The 19,948-nt window shown below is 41.2% G+C and overlaps 1 protein-coding gene across 3 annotated transcripts in view; it reads left to right on the plus strand.

Annotated features, from left to right (window-relative positions):
• APBB2 (amyloid beta precursor protein binding family B member 2) overlaps positions 1 to 19,948 on the plus strand; it is a 439,699-nt gene that overhangs the window by 201,253 nt on the left and 218,498 nt on the right. For all 3 annotated transcript variants that reach the window (XM_082256024.1, XM_082256023.1, XM_082256025.1), the window contains one exon: positions 6,116 to 6,324. In XM_082256024.1, coding sequence (XP_082112150.1) covers positions 6,116 to 6,324 — 209 coding nt within the window. The remainder of the gene's footprint in view (positions 1 to 6,115; positions 6,325 to 19,948) is intronic.

Genomic DNA, 19,948 nt, shown 5'->3' on the forward strand with positions numbered 1-19,948 from the left:
TTACCTAGAGTTTTAGTCTATTACTAGAGTCACTGATGAAAGCTGAGACTCTCAGTACAAGTTTGATGCCTACCATAGAAGGTCCCGATATCCAATGGAACAGTACAGTGCAGTGCAGCTAAGGGGCGTTTAAGTGATTATTCCTCAAATTTTAAGAAGGTAAGATACCATCAAGTTAGTCTCTATTAACTGTTCAAGCCTTACTACTACCTCAAGGACCAGATATCAACAGGCCCAACTTACGTGGTCTTCACAATTGCTCCAAATTACTGACCATGACTTGTCAGAATTTGAAGACGCATACAAAGGCTTAGTGATTATCTCAGGGGATAGAGAAATACAACTAAAGTTGTTCCAGCAAAGATCTCCCAAGAGGTCCCCTAGGATCTCCCAAGGGCTCCATTACTGTATCTGGGAGACTTCAATGCAGTCCCCCATCCCTCTATGGACCACGTTGGGGTGAAGGGAAAATCTTTCAAACCCTCCAAGATTGGGTACGTGTTTATGATTTGATGGATGTGTGGAAGCGGAGTCATCCAGACGATAGACAATTTACCCGCCATTCAGACTCCTTTCGTACAAAGTCATGCATTGACCTGGCCTTCTCCACTTAATTGACTCTTCCTTTTATTTCTACATCCTCTATACTCCCTCGGGGAGTCTCTGACCATGCCCCCCTCTGGAGGTTAACCTTCTTCCCCCCACTGGCCTGGCCTTATGGTGCTTAAATTCCCAGTGGCTGAATAATGAGACAGTTTCTGAAACATGCTCTAAGAATATTTTGCAGTTCTGGAGGCGGAATCTTAATACTTCTACCCCAGCTACAGAGTGGGAGACCTTTAAGTCTTTTACTACAGAGTGGGAGACCATAAAGGCTTCAACTCGTGAAGTCTTTATGGCAGTGACTGGTATACCCTGAAAAAATAATCACATATGTACTGAAGAGCTTGAGTCTGCCATGTTACAGGCAGCGGCGGCCTACATTGCCAACCCCACTTACACTGCCTGGTTACACTTTTGTAGGAATTATGAGCTTCGTCTTTTAGATCTCACTAAGAAAAACATGCTATATACCTCTCAAAAGTTTTTTGAGCACGGCAATAAAGCTGGATGCTTATTAGCTAACCTGGTGCGTCCAGAATATTGCCCTTACATCTATCCCCCGAATTTGTATCTTCATTGACACGGTGGTAGATACTCCCTGATAATTTTTGGAAGTTTTTACAACTTTCTTTACCCAACTTTGCACCTCGACTGTACAGTATACAGAGGATCTTTTACCAGCATATCTGACAGATATATCTCTTCCCTCCTTGAGTGAGACTAGTAGCTGGGAATTGGATGCTCCTCTCACTGTCAAGGAAATAGAACTAGCGATAACTCAGATGCAATCTCACAAAACACCTGGCCCAGATGGGTACCCCACTGAGTGGTATAGTAAATTTAGACATCTGTTGAGCCCCCATCTTTTGGGGACCTTCAATGCGGCCTTGAAGGAGGGAATACTTTCTCCTGTTCGGTAGGCTTTGATTGTTCTCATCCTCGAGCCATATAAGGACCCGCTAGATTGTGATGCTTACAGACCTATCTCATGAATTAATGTAGATGTAAAAATCTTAGCGAAGGTACTTGCCAATTGTTATAATAAGGTGGTCTCCACTCTGGTGCAAGGTGATCAAGGGGATTTATTATAGGTCGCTCTACAAGAATGAATATACTTAGACTTTTCCAAAATCTGCAGTACCCCCATGGACACTCCACCACTCGTGTTATAGTCTCGTTAGTTACTTGTAAAGTGTTTCACAAAGTGGAGTGGCCATATCTCTTTAAAGTGCTGTAGCTATATGGATTTGGACTCCAGATGATTGCCTGGATATGGCTCCTATATACTAACCTGGAGGCCAGGGTTTATGTCAATAACTTTATTTCCCCTACACTTTCCATTTAAGGAGGAACAGGCCAAAGATGTCCTATATCCCTGTTATTGTTTGCCCTGGGTAAGTAGAAATCAGGTGCGCTAACCCAAAAAACATAACATAGCATATAAACATATACGTGAAAGTGATAGAAACAAGGAATATCAAAATGAATCCAAAAGGTGTGAATCAAAAAGTGAATCAAGTAGGATCACTAGTGTATCTCAAACAATAGTGTCCAAAAAAATGTGATAAACAGTCCAATTGATGAAAAATCCAAAAATTCGTGCTGTGAGCACACTTTAACTCAAGAAGGTGCAAGCCACGTGATGAAAAAGTTCAGCGTCCCACCACCAGCTAAGCTCCTTACCAAACGATGGAAATATAAGGGCATATAGGGATATCCCTGCTCCGGAGACCATGCAGCTACAAAAGGATTCCAAATCACCCAGGTGACACTTATACACACAGGTAGTGTCTGGACTCTTACCGAACAATGCTAGGATGCAAGCCTGAAGCTTATCCTGTGAAGGGGTCCTGTGTGGAATCACTGTAGATGGATGGTTGGTAGGATCTCGGGTGTCTATTACCTTTCAAATCAACAACTTCTCCTCCATGATGTGCTGCTGATTTGAAAGGTAATAGACACCCGAGATCCTACCAACCATCCATCTACATTGATTCCACATAGGACCCCTTCACAGGATAAGCTTCAGGCTTGCATCCTAGCGTTGTTCGGTAAGAGTCCAGACACTACCTGTGTGTAAAAGTGTCACCTGGGTGATTTGGAATCCTTTTGTAGCTGCATGGTCTCCGGAGCAGGGATATCCCTATATGCCCTTATATTTCCATCGTTTGGTAAGGAGCTTAGCTGGTGGTGGGACGCTGAACTTTTTCATCACGTGGCTTGCACCTTCTTGAGTTAAAGTGTGCTCACAGCACGAATTTTTAAATTTTTCATCAATTGGACTGTTTATCACATTTTTTTTGACACTATTGTTTGAGATACACTGGTGATCCTACTTGACTCACTTTTTGATTTACACCTTTTGGATTCATTTTGATATTCCATGTTTCTATCACTTTCACGTATATGTTTATATGCTATGTTATGTTTTTTGGGTTAGCGCACCTGATTTCTACTTACCCATCATACTTATTTTCACTCTAAGGTAGCAGCATACCCATATTTGAATCAGCGCACTTTTTCACATACTTCATTGTTTGCCCTGGCTTTTTAAGCCGTTGGCTGTCCTTATACGATCTTTAACGTCTATACAAGGCCTAATTATTGGAACTATAGAGGAACAAATTTCACTACATGCTGATGACATCTTTATATACATGGCTGACCCCTCTGCCTCTTTATGTTCCTTGTTGCAAGAAATGGACAGTTTTGGTGCATACCCAGGCAAATTTGGACCGCTGAGCAGGCGGTGCATCTGTGTTCTCGACTCCTGATTACTAATTCCTTTCAGTATCTGGGAGTGGTCGTACAACTGCTCCTGAGCTCTTATGTGGTAAACAATTTGTGCCCTGTCATCACCAAACTGCAGCAGCGAACCAACCAATGGATCGATCTACTATTAGATCCTATGAGTCAACATGCTGAAGATGATTTTTTTACTAAAACTCCTATATGTGATGGGTAACTCTCCATGTAAAATCCTGAAATCGCTTTTTAGGCAAATTGATTCTATTTCCTCGAGTTTTCTGTGGAACCGTCGTGCACCTAACAGGGCCTTGGAGATTTTAAAATACATTGTTTCTGGTCCTGCCCCATAGTCTGTGCTTTTTGATCCGAGTTGGGCTCAATCTTATCCACCCTTTGGGCTTACCTAATATTCTGCACCCCAAAAATAGCTTTTTATGAATTTTTGGGGAACTAACTGTTCCCACATATTTAAAGCATTTGTTACGTATAGTGTACTTTTTCGCCAAGAAGACTATAATTTTATCTTGAAAAGGAACAACCTGTCCCACTCTGACTACTTAGATTCAGCTGATAAATTACAGTTTGCCTTTATATAAACATACTTTTAAACTCAGAAAGAAACTTCTCTTTGGCAAATTGTGGCATAAATGGGTGTCTGGTTCTCTTACCCTGACTTCGTTAGATTCTGGAACTTAATTTGGTCCTCTTTATGTGTATGTTTTTTTGTACTCCTGACAATGTAATGCTACTCTGCTTTATCGCTGTTTGATATTTATTCCTATAACCAAACTTGTTGTATACCATCATTCTCTATGTTATTATCATAACCCCCCCCCCTTTTTTTATTGAGACACGGTAGATTTAAATGGGTTGTGTTATACCCAGTTTATTATTGTGTTCTTATCTTCTTCTTTTTTTTTTCTTGTCTTCTTGTATAATAATGCTTGTTCCGGCAAGCCATCTGCATAGTCATGAAATGGGAACACTTTATGCTTTAGGGGGTGTGGGGAATCTGCTGACTTGTTCCATTGTTTCTGGACCTGCCACAATGCCTGGCCAAAAGTCAATGACTTTATCTCCTCTGCCCTGATACTCCCCAACATTTTCCATACTATAAACTGCCTTTTAGGCATGATTAAAGTCCTAGGAGTTTCTAAATACACTAAAGTGTCATTACGTATATTTTACCTTAATGCTAGGAAGTCTGTTCTCCAAACATGGAAGGAATCTTACCCCCCTTTATTGACTCTTGAAAAAAACAGTAATCAACAGTAAAAACAGTGATCAGTAATGTTCTACGACTATATAAACTTACTTATGAACTCAGGAAAAAGCCACATATCTTTGAACAATATTAGGCACATGGGTTTTATCTACCCATACACTTGTTGCTCTGGATCTAGGTCTCTTTTTTTTTTGATATTTGTGACTTTTGTACTTGTCTTAAAATACCTGTGGTACCCTGGTATGATGAGATGTGAGAAACCATTAGGATTGATGTATATGCTATTGTACATGTTTTACTTAATAAAATCTTTAAAGCATACATTTAAAAAAAATGAATATAAGTGGGTCAGGTTGTGAATTGGGTAAAGGGACAGAGTTTCTTTAATACAAATTATTAAATTGTATTGAATTTGATAAATTAAGGAACAATCAAAATAGTTGATAAGTGACAAATTAAGAGTAACCATTAGAAAAATATAGGCTATGGGCATTAGGGAAGGAACTTGACTTTGTCTCGATGACCCTCAAAACGTGGAAGAATACAGTATGTACAGTAGGTAGATATTTTGCTTTTCACACTCCTTTTTAATTGTCATACATAATGACCATGATTTGCGTTAATATGTTGGTTTATTAGAGTTATGTCCGCTGCAATGTCACAGTCCCGCTAAAAATCGCTGCTCACTGCCATTAATAGTAAAAAAATAAAAATTCCATAAATCTATCCCATAGTTTGTAGATGCTTTTATCAAAAATATGTATCAAAATACGTATTGTTCTAAACTGATGATGAAATTTGATTTTTTTACATTTTTTTAATGTGTTTTTTAGCAGAAAGTAGGAAATGTTGTTTTTTTTTTTAAATTGTTGGTTTTTTTTGTTTTATTGTGCAAAAAACAAAAATTGCAGAGGTGATCAAATACCACCAAAAGAAAGTCCTATTTGTGGGGAAAAAGGACATAAATTTAATTTGGGTACAGTGTTGCACGACCGCGCAATTGTCAGTTAAAGTAATGCAGTGCCATATCGCAAAAAATGGCCTGGTCATGAAGGGGGGTAAACCTTCCGAGGCTGACGTGGTTAACATATAAAGGACTGACTATTAAACTATGTTAGGATCTTTTGATGATCTATTTTAAAGCCTTAAAAATTAAATCTTTATATTGCTATTCCCACAACCACCACCCCCCCCCCCAACTCTGCTAGCACTGTAAGACAAATAGAAAAGGGACCAATCTTATGGTGGTAGACTATAAAGTGTTTCATCCAGTTTGTGTGCATTAGCTGCCTTCTGCCGTTTGGTGTACATAGGTTTTTAAAATTTGGAACGGTGTCTACTAATAATACATTTAGGTAGGCTGGTTTTGATCATATGACCTGGCCACAGCTCAAAGCCCAAATTGATAGATATAGGAATTTTCGATTTGATATTTGTTTACCTTCTATTTGTGAGTGCCTCACTCAGACATCCAAAATGTTCCTTTCATTACATTTTATTATCAGTTGTGTGAATGTGTTGTTTTGCCCTTATTCACAGCTGATATATGGAGCGACCATACATTTCAAACCGATCCTGATCTACCACCGGGCTGGAAGAAAATCAATGATATTGCTGGAATTTACTACTGGCACATTCCAACTGGAGCCACCCAGTGGGAGCGTCCTGTATCCGCACCAACAGATCTTCCTGGCTCACGGAAAGGGTCCCTTAGCTCTGTCACATCATCTCCCACTCCAGAGAATGAGGTAAAGCACCTATTTATTGTAAGCACAATAAGCTTAAGCTATAGCTGTTGGTCATTACTGTTTTAAAAGGATTTTGTTTATCTCCTAGTCATAATAGTATATAGGAATGAAGGTATTTTTTGATGGCATGCCAGTATCCCTTATCATTACATTTTACCTTTTTGATGAATGCTTGAACAGACAGTTTCCTGCTACATTCTGAGTAAATGTTCTTTACTATTATACTAGAGTATCCATAGAGGTCATGTAGTTATTATATGAAATAGATAAGCATGCTTATTCAGCATGGCTGCAAAAAGAACACTGATGGGCAAAGTTCAGTAACCAATACCAACTAATCTGAAATTACTTTTTAGGGAAAAGTTGATTGGTTGCACTATTACTCTTTGCAAGGCTTTCAGTTTGCAGGCCTGTTCACAACTATGAGTAGTTGTAATATATGCTTGTATTTGCGATATCTGGGTTTATTTGGGAATTTCACATTTACCATTGCTGCATTAAGTTAGCAAAGCTCTGTAATGCAATTAAACCAAACTTTTAACATTTTATGTTATGCAACGCACCACAGTGCACCGATTGCTCATATCGGCAAGTGTGCTGTATTGCATCTTATTAGGTGCATTGGGGTGGCATACAGAATAAAATGGCACATCACCATTGCACTTTAATTTATGCATTTCTGTAATGCGTAGTGGCATAAAAATGCCCTAAAAGGTTGTGACCGTAGAAGGTAAAAATAGACTAAAGACAAAACAATTTAGTCAATGCTCTTAAAGAAATTACTGATACTGACTTTTTAAATATGCTGTATTGTGGTTTGAGTGTTTATACACAAATGTATTCTTATTATTATTAATAATATTGACCTTTTTACATACTGAAAAACCCAACAGTGTCAGATAAAAAGCCACAGGCCATCAAAGACCATAAATCAAAAACATCAGACTGTCTGTGATTACTACATTATGTATGATGCATAAGTCTTCTTCAAGAACAGTGCCAATATTGAATGTACTAATTATTTTCTTTCTTTAACGCATTAAGGTTATTTAATTAAAAAAAAAAATGTTAAATACGTGAGTTTGGGAAACCAGAGAAGCAAATGGAAACATGCAAACCCACTTTAGTTCAGCCAGTGAAATTCAGTGTATCCAACAGAGAGCCATTGTATCTAATGATCACTCTACAATGCCACATTTCCCCAGCAGGTGGCCCTGCAAGTAAATTTGTAGTTACAGATTTCTCTCAGGAAAACAAAAGACTCCAGGCATACAGGGAATTGATTTCAAATTTCCTCTAAAGTAAACCATTCCTCTGGCCATCTCATCTCTCAGTACCTGTATGTAGAGGCTACTAAAAGCTCTTTATTGCTCCCTGTCACAGCTCCCAGCAATCCCTAGATAGCAGCTGTGCAAAATCAGACTTTCAGAGGTAAACTCAATTTTTGAACAATTTAACTTTATATAATTACATCATCCTTCCATTTTTATGGCCTGGAGCTATTACTGACCTGAGCCAATAGAAAAATAAATGTTCCAGCCAGAGTGGAAAGGAGCAATAAAGAAAGCTGAAGTGAAAAGAGTGAATTTTTACAGTTTTTTTTTACATCGGTTGCCTAGGGATTGTTAAAAGAAAAGTTAAGCAAAGGCCTAACACTAATTATTAACCGCTTCCATACAGAGCAGTTAGACACCCTTCCTGCCCAGACCAATTTTCAGCTTTCAGCACTCTCACACTTTGAATGACAATTGCTCAGTCATGCTACACTGTAACCAAACAAAATTTTTATCATTTTTTTCACACAAATAGAGCTTTCTTTTTGTGGTATTTGATCACAACTGGGGTTTTTTTTTTCATGATATATGCAAAAAAAGAGCAAAAATTTTGAAAAAAAAACACTTTTTTTTAGTTTCAATTATAAAATTTTGCAAAAAATTTATTTTTCTTCATACATTTGGGCCAAAATGTATACTGCTACATGTCTCTGGTAAAATTAACCCAAATGAGTGTATATTATTTAGTCTGTGTGAAAGTTATTGAGTCTAGAAGCTATGGTACCAATTACTGAAAATTGATCACACCAGATGTACTGACTGCCTATCTCCTTTCTTGAGGCCCTGAAATGTCAGGACAGTACAAATACCGATCAAATGACCCCTTTTTGTAAAGTAGACAGTCCAAGGTATTTAGTAAGAGGCATGGTGAGTTTTTTGAAGTTGTAATTTTTTCCCACAATTCTTGGGAAAATGAAGAAAAATTTTTTTTTTCTTTTTTTTCCCACAAAGTTGTCAATTTATAAGCTATTTCTAACACATAGCATGTAAACAGCAAAAATTACACCCAAAAATACATTCTGCTACTCCTTCCGAGTATGGCGATACCACATGTGTGAGACTTTTACACAGCCTGGCCACAAAAAGAGACTCCACGTCCAAGAAGCACATTCAGGCGTTCTAGGAGCATAAATACACATAAAACTTTCTTACTACCTATCACACTTTTCAAGGCCCTAGAGCACCAATACAATGGAAAAGTCCACAAAATGACCCCATTTTGGAAAGCAAACACTCCAACGTATATTCTATGAGGCATTATGGGTCGTTTGAACATATCATTTTTTTCCACAGGTTTTTGGAAAATGTGGGAAAAAAATGAAAACTTTTTTTTTTTACACAAAGTTGTCAATTTATAGGATATTCCTAACACATAGCATGTACACAGCAAAAATGACACCCCAAAATACATTCTGCCACTCCTCCTGAGTATGGCAATACCACATGTGAACGACTTTTTCACAGCCTAGCCATATAGAGGGGCCCAAAATCCAAGGAGCATCATCATGCATCCTAGCCACTTGCCTAGGCCTATTTTTTGACATTTGGTGTTTACAAGCTAAAATCAGTTGTTTTGCTAGAAAACTACTTAGAACCCCAAAAAATTATATATTTTTTTTTAGCAGAGACCCTAGAGAATAAAATGGAGATTATTGCAATATTTTTTATCACACCGTATTTGCGCAGCGGTCTTCCAAACGCAATTTTTTTGGAAAAAATTCACTTTTTTTAATTAAAAAATAAGAAACCAGTAAAGTTAGCCCAATTTTTTTCCATAATGTGAAAGATAATGTTACGCCGAGTAAATAGATACCCAACATGTCATGTTTCAAAATTGCGCACGCTCACGGAATGGCGACAAACTTTGGTACTTAAAAATCCCCATAGGCGACAATTTAAAAATTTCTACAGGTTGCCATCTTTGAGTTACAGAGGAGGTCTAGGGCTCAAATTATTCCCCTTGCTCTAACGATCGCGGCGATACCTCACATGTGTGGTTTGAACACCGTTTACATATGTGGGCGGGGTTTCTGTATGCGTTCGCTTCTGCGCGCGAGCTAACGGGGACAGGGCGCTTTAATTTTTATTTTTTTTTACTATTTATTTTATTTATTATTTTTTATTTTTACACCGTTTAAAAAAAAAAAAAAATTGATCATTTTTATTTCTATTAAAAGAAATGTAAATATTCCTCGTAATAGAAATAGGCACGACAGGACCTCTTTTTTGTGAGATCTGGGGTCAAAAAGTCCTCAGATCTCACAAGTACACTAAAAGATAGAAAAAAAAAAAAAAAAATTATTATATAAAATGAAAAAAAAAAAAAGGACCTTTAAACCGGTTGCTAGGCAACAACATTTTCCGTAGCTCCGGTCCTCCAAGACCATAGAATCAAGTGAGGGCAAGCTTGCCCTCACTCGACATCCTGTCTGTAAGGATCCGGGACCGGATCGTTTTCCCCGCTGCCGGCGGGTCCGGTAAGCGGGGAAAAGGACCGGAACGCAGGGGGAGGGGGGGGCGCCTCTTCCGCCATCCCGGAAGGGTGATCCCACGGCGAATCCGCCGCTGGGACCACCCTTATCAGAAAGCCAACCGTCCACCGTTTAAAAAAATACCAGGGTTATGGTAGCTATCTGCTGCCATAACACCGGTATTTAGGTTTAAACGGAGGACGTATATAAACCTTTTTGGACTTGGACATGGTGGCTGTATGAAGGGTGACAGGTACTCGGGTACTTTGTTGGGCAGGTGACAGGTACTCTGGTACTGATGAGCAGGTGGCAGGTACTCGGGTACTCCGATAGGCAGGTGACAGGTACTTGGGTGCTCTGATGGGCAGGTGACAGGCAGGTGATAGGTACTGATGAGTAGTACTGATACTGATAGGTGATACTGTACTGATGGGTACTGATGATCAGTACTGATACGTGATAGGTACTGATGAGTACTGATGAGTAGTGATGGGTACTGATGAGCAGGCGGCAAGTACTCGGGTACTTCAGGCGTCAGGTACTCTGATGAGCAGGTGGAAGGTACTAGGGTACTCTGATGGGTAGGTGACAGGTACTCAGGTACTCTGATGACGGGTACTCCGTTGACAGGTACTCAAAGTACCCGAGTACCTGTCATCAGAGTACCCGAGTACCTGTCATCAGAGTACCCGAGTACCCGTCATCAGAGTACCCGAGTACCTGTCATCAGAGTACCCGTCATCAGAGTACCCGAGTACCTGTCATCAGAGTACCCGAGTACCCGTCATCAGAGTATCCGAGTACCCGTCATCAGAGTACCCGAATACCTGTCATCAGAGTACCCGAATAACTGTCATCAGAGTACCCGAGTACCTGTCATCAGAGTACCCGAGTACCCGTCATCAGAGTACCCGAGTACCCGTCATCAGAGTACCCGAGTACCCGTCATCAGAGTACCCGAGTACCCGTCATCAGAGTACCCGAGTACCCGTCATCAGAGTACCCGAGTACCCGTCAGAGTACCCGAGTACCCGTCATCAGAGTACCCGAGTACCTGTCATCAGAGTATCCGTCATCAGAGTACCTGAGTACCTGTCATCAGAGTACCCGAATACCTGTCACCAGCCCAGAGTACCTGATGGCCTGATGGGCTGGTGACAGGTACTCGGGTACTTTGATAGGCTAGTGACAGGTGCTCTTTATGGGGGGGGGGGGCAATCAGTGTGTTTAGGGTGCACTGTAGTTGGTAACTAGCTGTTACCACAATCTCCTCCTCACACAGGATCAGTGTGTGAGGAGGAGAACACGGTGACAGCTAGTTACCGTGTTCTCTGTTGACATTTGTGACCGGCTGTGATTGGACACAGCCGGTCACGTGGTAAAGAGCCAATTTCATTGGCCCTTTACCTAGATCGGGGATCGACTCTGTCCGAGGGACGAGCCTCGTCCCCGATCGCTGCTCTGCGCACCCCCGGGGGCGCGCATTGCAGAGAGAACGAGCGGCTCGTGCTGGAGCCGCTCATGTGATCGGCTGTGATTGACACAGCCGATCACGTGGTAAACAGCCAATTTCTATTGGCTGTTTACCTTGATCAGGGATGGGCTATGTCCGAGGGACGAGCCTCATCCCTGATCGCGCCGCTGCGCGCCGCCGGGGGCACGCAGTAGAGGGGAGATCCGGGCGACGTCATATGACGGCGGCCCGGATCTAGACAACCACTTTGCCGACGTAATTTTACATGACTCGGTATGGAAGTGGTTAAAAACATTCCCTCCCCTCCTCCTATCTACCTTGCATATGTGTACTTCTTAAATTATAATCTGTTCTGGTTGCAGTGAGGGAAAAAAGTATTTGATCCCCTGATGATTTTGTACATTTGCTCACTGACAAAGAAATTATCAGTTTATAATTTTAATGGTAGGTTTATTTTAACAGTGAGAGACAGAATAACATCAAAAATATCCAAAAAAATGCATTTAAAAAAAGTTATAAATTGATTTGCATTTTAATGAGTGAAATAAGTATTTGCAAATATGACTTAGTACTTGGTGGCCAAACCCTTGTTGGCAATCACAGAGGTCAGACGTTTCTAGTAGTTGGCCACGAGGTTTGCACACATCTCAGGAAGGATTGTGTCGCACTCCTCTTTGCAGATCCTCTCTAAGTCATTAAGGTTTCGAGGCTTACATTTGGTAACTCGAGCTTTCAGCTTCCTCCACATATTTTCTATGAGAATAGGGTCTGGAGACTGGCTAGGCCACTCCAGGACCTTAAAGTGCTTCTTCTTGAGCCACTCTTTTGTTGCCTTGGCTGTGTGTTTTGAGTCATTGTCATGCTGAAATACCAATCCACGACCCATTTTCAATGCTCTGGCTGAGGAAAGAAGGTTCTCACCCAAGATTTGATGGTACATGGCCCCATCCATTGTCCCTCTGATGCAGGTGAAGTTGCCCTGTCCCCTTTGCAGAAAAACACCCCCAAAGCATAATGTTTCCACCTCCATGTTTGACGGTGGAAATGGTGTTCTTGGGGTCATAGGCAGCATTCCTCCTCCTCCAAACACGGTGAGTTGCATTTATGCCAAAGAGCTCAATTTTTGTCTCATCTGACTACAACACTTTCACCCAGTTCTCCTCTGAATCATTCATATGTTCATTAGCAAACTGCAGACGGGCCTATACATGTGCTTTCTTGAGCAGGGGGACCTTGCAGGCGCTGCAGGAGTTTAGTCCTTCCCAGCATAGTGAGTTACCAATTGTTTTCTTTGTGTCTATGCTCCCAGCTGCCTTGAGATCATTAACAAGATTCTCCTGTGTAAGTCTGGGCTGATTGCTCACCGTTCTCATGATCATTGAAACCCCCAGAGGTGAGATCTTTCATGGAGCCCCAGATCAAGGGAGATGGACAGTTATTTTGTGTTTCTTCCATTTGCGAATAATCGCACCAGCTGTGGTCATCCTCTCATCAAACTGCTTGGTGATGGTCTTATAGCCAATTCCTGCCTTGTGTAGGTCTAAAATCTTTTCCCTGACATCCTTGGACAGCTCTTTGGTCTTGGCCATGATGGAGAGATTGGAATCTGATTGATTGACTGCTTCTGTGTACAGGTGTCTTTTATACAGGTAACAAGCTGAGATTTGGAGCACTCACTTTAAGGGTCCTTTCACACGGGTGGTGTGCCCGTTATGCTCAACGCGGATCAATCCGCTGATGCCTGCTGAGCAGGCAGATGACAGCTCCGTCTCCGCTCTGTGTGCAGAGATAGAGCTGTCAGAGCCCCGCTCTTCTCTATGGGAGATCGGATGATAACGGATCGCCTGTCCATTTTCATCCGATCTTATCCGATCCTCCAGACAGATGGAAAATAGGGTTTCCATCCTTCTGGATTTCACAGACAGGATCGGATCGGATAGCAGCGGGTGTCAGTGGAGATGTCTCCGCTGACATCCGTTGCTCCATAGGGCTGAATGGAGCATCTGATCCGGTCTGCCTGAAAACGTGACAGGTGGACCAGATCGGAAAGCCTGTGTGAAAGTGCTCTTAATCTCTCAGCTTGTTACCTGTATAGAAGACACCTGGGAGCCAGAAATCTTGCTGATTGATAGGGGATCAAATAATTATTTCATTCATTAAAATGCAAATCAATTTATAACTTTTTTGAAATGCGTTTTTCTGGATTTTTTTGTTGTTATTCTGTCTCTCAAGTGTTAACCACTTGCCGACTGCCTAACGCAGATCTACGTCGGCAGTCAGCCCCTCACAGGCAAAGCGACGTAGGTCTACGTCGCTAGCTTGTGAGGGTCTAGGGAGCGAGCGCGCGCCGTGGTCACGCACCCCCCCACGCGTGTGACCGGCGGACCCGATGTCCGCCGGTCACTCTGCGATCGTCGGGGGAGAGGGAGAAAGTCAGGCGGCTTGTGTAAACAAGCTGCCTGTCATTCTCCCCTGTGTATAAAGGATGATCATACGGTTCTACTATGTAGAACCATTGATCACTGCTCATACATCTGAAGCCACAGCCAATCACAGTAGAAAGCACGCCCCTAGGGACACACATAGCCCCTCCCTTTCAAAAAAAAGTTAACCCCTTCACTGCCAGTGTATTTTTACAGTAACAGTGCATATGTATAGCACTGATTACTGTAGAAATGTCACTGGTAACCCCAAAGGTGTCAAAAATGTCAGTCAAGGGTCCGATCTGTCCGCCGCAATGTCGCAGTACCGCAAAAAAAATCGCAGATCGCCGCCATTACGCGTTAAAAAAAAAAACATCAAAAATGACAAAAATCTTTCCCTTTGTTAGTAAACGCGATAACTTTTGCGCAAACCAATCACAATACGCTTTTTGCGATTTTTTTTACCAAACATAGGTAGCATAAAACAAATTGGCCAAAAAAGTTAAAAAATTTTGATTTTTACATTTTTTTGGGGGGGAATTTCATATAAAAAAGTGTGAAAAATATTGCTATTTTTGCAAAATTTACTCTTTTTTTTTGTTTATAGCGCATGATCAAAAAATCGCACAGGTGATCAAATACCACCAAAAGAAAGCTCTGTTTGTGGGAAAAAAAGGACGCCAAATTCGTTTAGATACAGCGTCGCACGACCGCGCAATTGTCCGTTAAAGTCACGCAGTGCCGAAACGCAAAATACCCCCTTGCCAGGAAGGGGGTAAAATCTTCCGGGGCTTAAGTGGTTAAAATAATAAACCTACCATTAAAACTATAGACTGATAATTTCTTTGCCAGTGAGCAAACATACAAAATCAGCAGGGGATCAAATACTTTTTACCCTCACTGTATGTGATCTTCCAGCTCTATCTCCCCTATGATCCCAGAGCTGCAGGATCATGTGACCAGATTAAAAATAGGTAAGGGATCTTTTTTTTTTACATAGGGTGTGCAGGATAGGTTGAAGTACAGGGGAAATGTTGTTAAGAATAGTTCATTGTAAGGCTGGACATCCCCATAGTACAGCTACTGTTAGATGGCATGGAAGAGGAATGGTATGGGGCACTTTAAAATGCAAGCTAGTAGTTGATTTCTTTATTTGTCTTATAGCAAATATCAACCTACCAGACAAAGAAATCTTATAAGCAATGGAAACTGTAATGAGTCTGAAGTGTGCCTGTTTAATCTGCTGGTGGCACTTGTTCCCTGCAAAGATTTTCATCCTTTACTTTGTCACAAGCGTAGCTCTGTGGCTTATACTGGCCTTGTTGACCACCACCTGCACCTGATAAAGTAAAGGTTTCACATCTCCCCCTCTTATTCAGTTAGGTACCTGAGGCAGTGAGACTTAGCCTGTTCACTATCTAGTTTATGTCCTGGCCCCCTGCTCTTTGTACCCTGTGTACTGATCCTGTTAATTTGGTTTACAGTGGTCCCGTAGTATATCCTGCCTTCCAGTCCTGAGACTTCATCCAGTGTGATCTATACCTTGTTCTGCCCTGTATAATTCTTGTCTATTTCTCTTTCCAGTCCAATACACATTAATTTGCTCATATTAAACGACTGTTTTTAGATTGTGATGTGTTTATATATATTTTAATAGCATTGATTTGCTTTTCACTGTTTGCTTGTGATATCTGTGTTCACAGTGTGCTAATGTAACCTAAATAAGCTCACTCTTTTTATATTTTGTACAGCTAATTTTGATTTTTTACTAAAGGCAAACACTCTGGAATTGCAAGATAAAAAACTGAGCATACATACATAGTTGCAAAACCATAGGGGCTCCCTGTCGGACACTGCAGTGTTATTCCACACCACAGCCCATTCATACAGAATAGAAAATAATTTGCAGTGTCCCCTGGAGTTCTCTCTGCTTAACATTACAGAAAGAACCCTGTGTGTACAACTACTGTTGCTGCTGACTTTTAGAAAGCTTGTCAGCCCATAGAGGCCATTGCTGTCCTCGTTGCAGCCAATTCTTGTTTATCCCCAGGGCTGGTGGATTGGGGTATCGGCAATGACTTCCTCATGCCCTCATGTCCTCATGTCTCACAGCCGACTCCCTATTGCGCATGCATGAGGCATGGAGGTACAGTGATTGGTCATGCAGCCTTATGGGACGTGTGACATTACCTGCAGTAAGGCCATAGCACTGATTTGTAAGCAGAGCCCTATGTGCCTTGTGGCTTTCAAAGTAGGATTCCCAGATGCCATGACCATACTTGGGATTCTCTCTGAACTCTGGTTTGCTCTCTGCTTGCAGCATTACTAAGTGGACACGCTGTGGGTGTCTATGTACACACAGAGCCCAGCTGGGAGTGAGTCCACACGTCTTCCCCCAAGTGCTTGCTATGGGGGCAGACACAGAAGTGAAGGAGCCAAGAATACTGGAGGAGAGCACATAGCAGGTGAGTATAACATGTTTGTTATTTTAATTTTATTGATTGATAAAAATGTATACATTTGGTAATTTATTTTATAAAAATTGCCTTTAATAATGCTTTAAAGTGTCACTAAACCCAGGACCCTACATTCACTATATCTGGTCTCCCACAGTACACAGAACATGGAAATGCAATAGTTTAAAACTGCTAAATACCTTTTCTCATCAACAGTTAGAGTGGTCTTGTGATTTCTATCAGTGTCCAGTTAAAGCTTGTAGAAGTAGTTTTAGTGTCGATTGGCCCTGTGCTGATCACATTTACTTTCCTAAGAAAAAACAAACTCTCTAGCCATACACACCGAACTGAGCATGTGCAGCTTGTCCCCTCAAATAATAGGTTGTAATAAAGGAAGGCGAGAAAAAGAGGATTTGATTAACCACTTGGTGACTGCCAGCAGTACATATACTGCAGCAGGTCGACTCTATTGCGCGAAACGACGTACCTGTACTTTGTTTCGTGCAATAGCCAGTAGGGGCACTGGCACGCCGATTGGCTAGAGGGGGAGCCAATCAGCGGGCACCTGCGATCGCTCCCCAGAGAGACAGAACAGCGCTGTATCCATTCTTTTGGATACAGCGTTGCACGACCGCGCAATTGTCAGTTAAAGTAATGTCGTGCCGTATCGCAAAAAATGGCCTGGTCATTAAGGGGGTAAAACCTTCCGGTCCAGAAGTGGAAAAGATCTAACCATCCTATTACAGAAATGTAGTTCCTACAGAGATCTTCTGGAACAAGCTGAATGAGGGCTCTTTCACACGGTCCGCCTCCGTAGGCAGATCTGTGCTGCTCAGCGGGGGATCGATACACAGATCCCCGCTGAGCAGGAAGGTGACATCTCCCTCACTGCTCTGTGTGTGGAGAGGGAGGTGTCAGAGCCCCATGCATCTCTATGGGGAAATCGGATGAGAGCGGACCGCTTGTCTGCTCTCATCCGATCCCATCCGATCCGATCTCCCGGACGGATGGAAAATAGGGTTTCCTTCCATCCGTTTTTCACGGACAGGATCAGATGCGGATGGCAGCAGGTGTCAGCGGACATGTCTCCGCTGACATCCGCTGCCCCATAGGGATTCATGGGGGATCCAATCAGATCTGCCTAAAAAACTGACAGGCGGATCTGATCGGATCGCTTGTGTGAAAGGGGCCTGAGAGAAATCAGTCAATTCCCTCATGCACACTAAACAGTAAGGATGGAGGAATCTACATTACCGATTGCTGTGTTCAAGCAGCTGCAGTACCCACATATTGACTGCATCTGGTTGGAGGTCAATTTTTACCAGCCTCCTTCAGTTTACATAATCACTTGTTACTATGTATAGTAACATAGTATACTATGGCACTATGGTCCAGATCAGCTCATCTGGAGGGTACCACAAATGCTGAACATATGTTCCAGACAGCCATCGGTGCAGTGTGAGGCTTTGAGTTCTACTTCTGATACATCAGCAGACATGCAAAGAAAAAAGAAATTGCAGCCCTGGGAGCAAAGAGAAGTTTGCAGAGCATGAAATGTCAGGGTTTGCTGTTTGGATGGTGCTTTGTTAGAAGAATGCTTTCAGTGTAAACGTGCTATGATAACTGCCCATTAAGAAGCCATTTATCTTAAAATCACCCTGAAAAATGTGCTAACAAAGCTGTCTTGTTTTTTTTTTAATTTCTCCTCTTCCTTTTTCCTTATTTTTTTTTTTTTTTTTTTTTTCCATCAATGTGCTGCTTCCTTGTGAATAATGTTATGCCTAGGAACAGCCATTGAGTGATTTTGCTGTTGACCTATGGAAGATATGGAAGGCAAGTGTGTAGATAGGGTTGTTGCAACATAAACTTCCCTATGAGGGAATTATTTCATCACTTCCCTCAGATAGCAACACTACCTTTATTATGTACAGATAAGAGGTAATGGAACAGAAGCTTCAAGTGGCACATGGATATTATAAAATATGCATAAAGTAAAAAGTGACACAGATTTGCAAGTATGCACACATGCGCTATTTTTAACTTGCAATTTCAGAGTGTTCGCGTTAAAAAAGATACTTTAGTTCTCCTCTAACAATGATTTCCATCTCCCAGGGTTTTCCTACACAAAGAAACCTAGTAAATCCACTATCGGAAACTATTTGCACCCAGAGAACCTTGTGGATTTCATGTACTCTTGTTATGATTGTTTAATGAAAAGTAATCCTGCTTTAATTTCACACTTTTATGGCCTGATGGCATTTGACGGGGACCCTACAGGGATGCTTGATATCTTCAGTGTACAAACAAGTTTCATAAAATATTTACTTGGACTGTCTCCAGATAAGACTTTCTATGTGTGTCTATCTTCTTTTTCATCCCAGTACACGCTTTTCCTTCAGACAGTCAAAGTTGTCTGCAAAGAGCCAGGAAAGTGACTGGACATGAAATAAACATTATACCCTTCTAAGTGTGAATATTTAAAGGCAGCCACTGATACATTATACGTATATGAAATAGACATGCAAATTTTGGAGTCATAAATATTTGATTTTCTGTGAGGCATCAGATTGAATATTTAAAATGAATGTGGGTTGAAGTTATCCGCTGTCATGCATGAGCTAAATTGAAAAGGGGGAATGGTGGTGAATAAATATTTAAATAAGGTGAGAACATTTCCTGGAGATTAGCAGGCTACATCACAGTTTTTAGAGTGATCAGCGCTAAGGAGTGCTTGGTGGGATGACTGCATTGTACACTGATTAATACAATAAAGGACATACTGTCTTCATTGATCTCTTTTTGGAAAGTTATCACAGTCTTTGTGTAAAATTCCAACATCTAAATCTAATACTTTTATGACTGCTGATTTCCTGTGGAAGTTACTGGCACTACTGGGCATCTTGGAGCATACTTATCTCTTCTCTTCTGTGCCCTGGAACAGCGATATCATCACCAAATTATATATTTAATGCCACGATTGGTTATATGCATTGGGTTCCATGATATTCATCTCCTTTTTATAGAATAAATGATGACCACTCACTAGTATTGAGCATCAAGTCTATTTGAAGGCCACCTAGGTTTCCTGTAGGGATAGTGTTGACAGGCTTTTGGTCACATCAGAGCTGCTTCTCTTCCCAATACAAGTCGATGGAATTGCAAAAGTAGTTTAGGGTCTGTGTTGACAGGCTTTGGGCTTGTGTTAAGGGTATCAGTTTGACAATAGATTGAGATGTTTCTGAGCTCATTCAGAATTCATTGACAGGTTCATTTGATCAGTTTAGATAAAATAAGTCGAGCTAAGTGATATGTGATAAATAAAGTAATACGATGGTCGTAAAGACCAAAAAATGTGAATAAACAATAATGATAATAATGATGATGATAGAAAGTGTCCAAAAATTAAATAGTCCAATAAGTTAATTAATCCATTGTTGATATATATAAAGATGGTATAAGTGAAATA

This window comes from Pelophylax lessonae, assembly GCF_965119305.1.
Source record: "Pelophylax lessonae genome assembly, chromosome: 1".
In the NCBI taxonomy this organism is placed as follows: domain Eukaryota; kingdom Metazoa; phylum Chordata; class Amphibia; order Anura; family Ranidae; genus Pelophylax; species Pelophylax lessonae.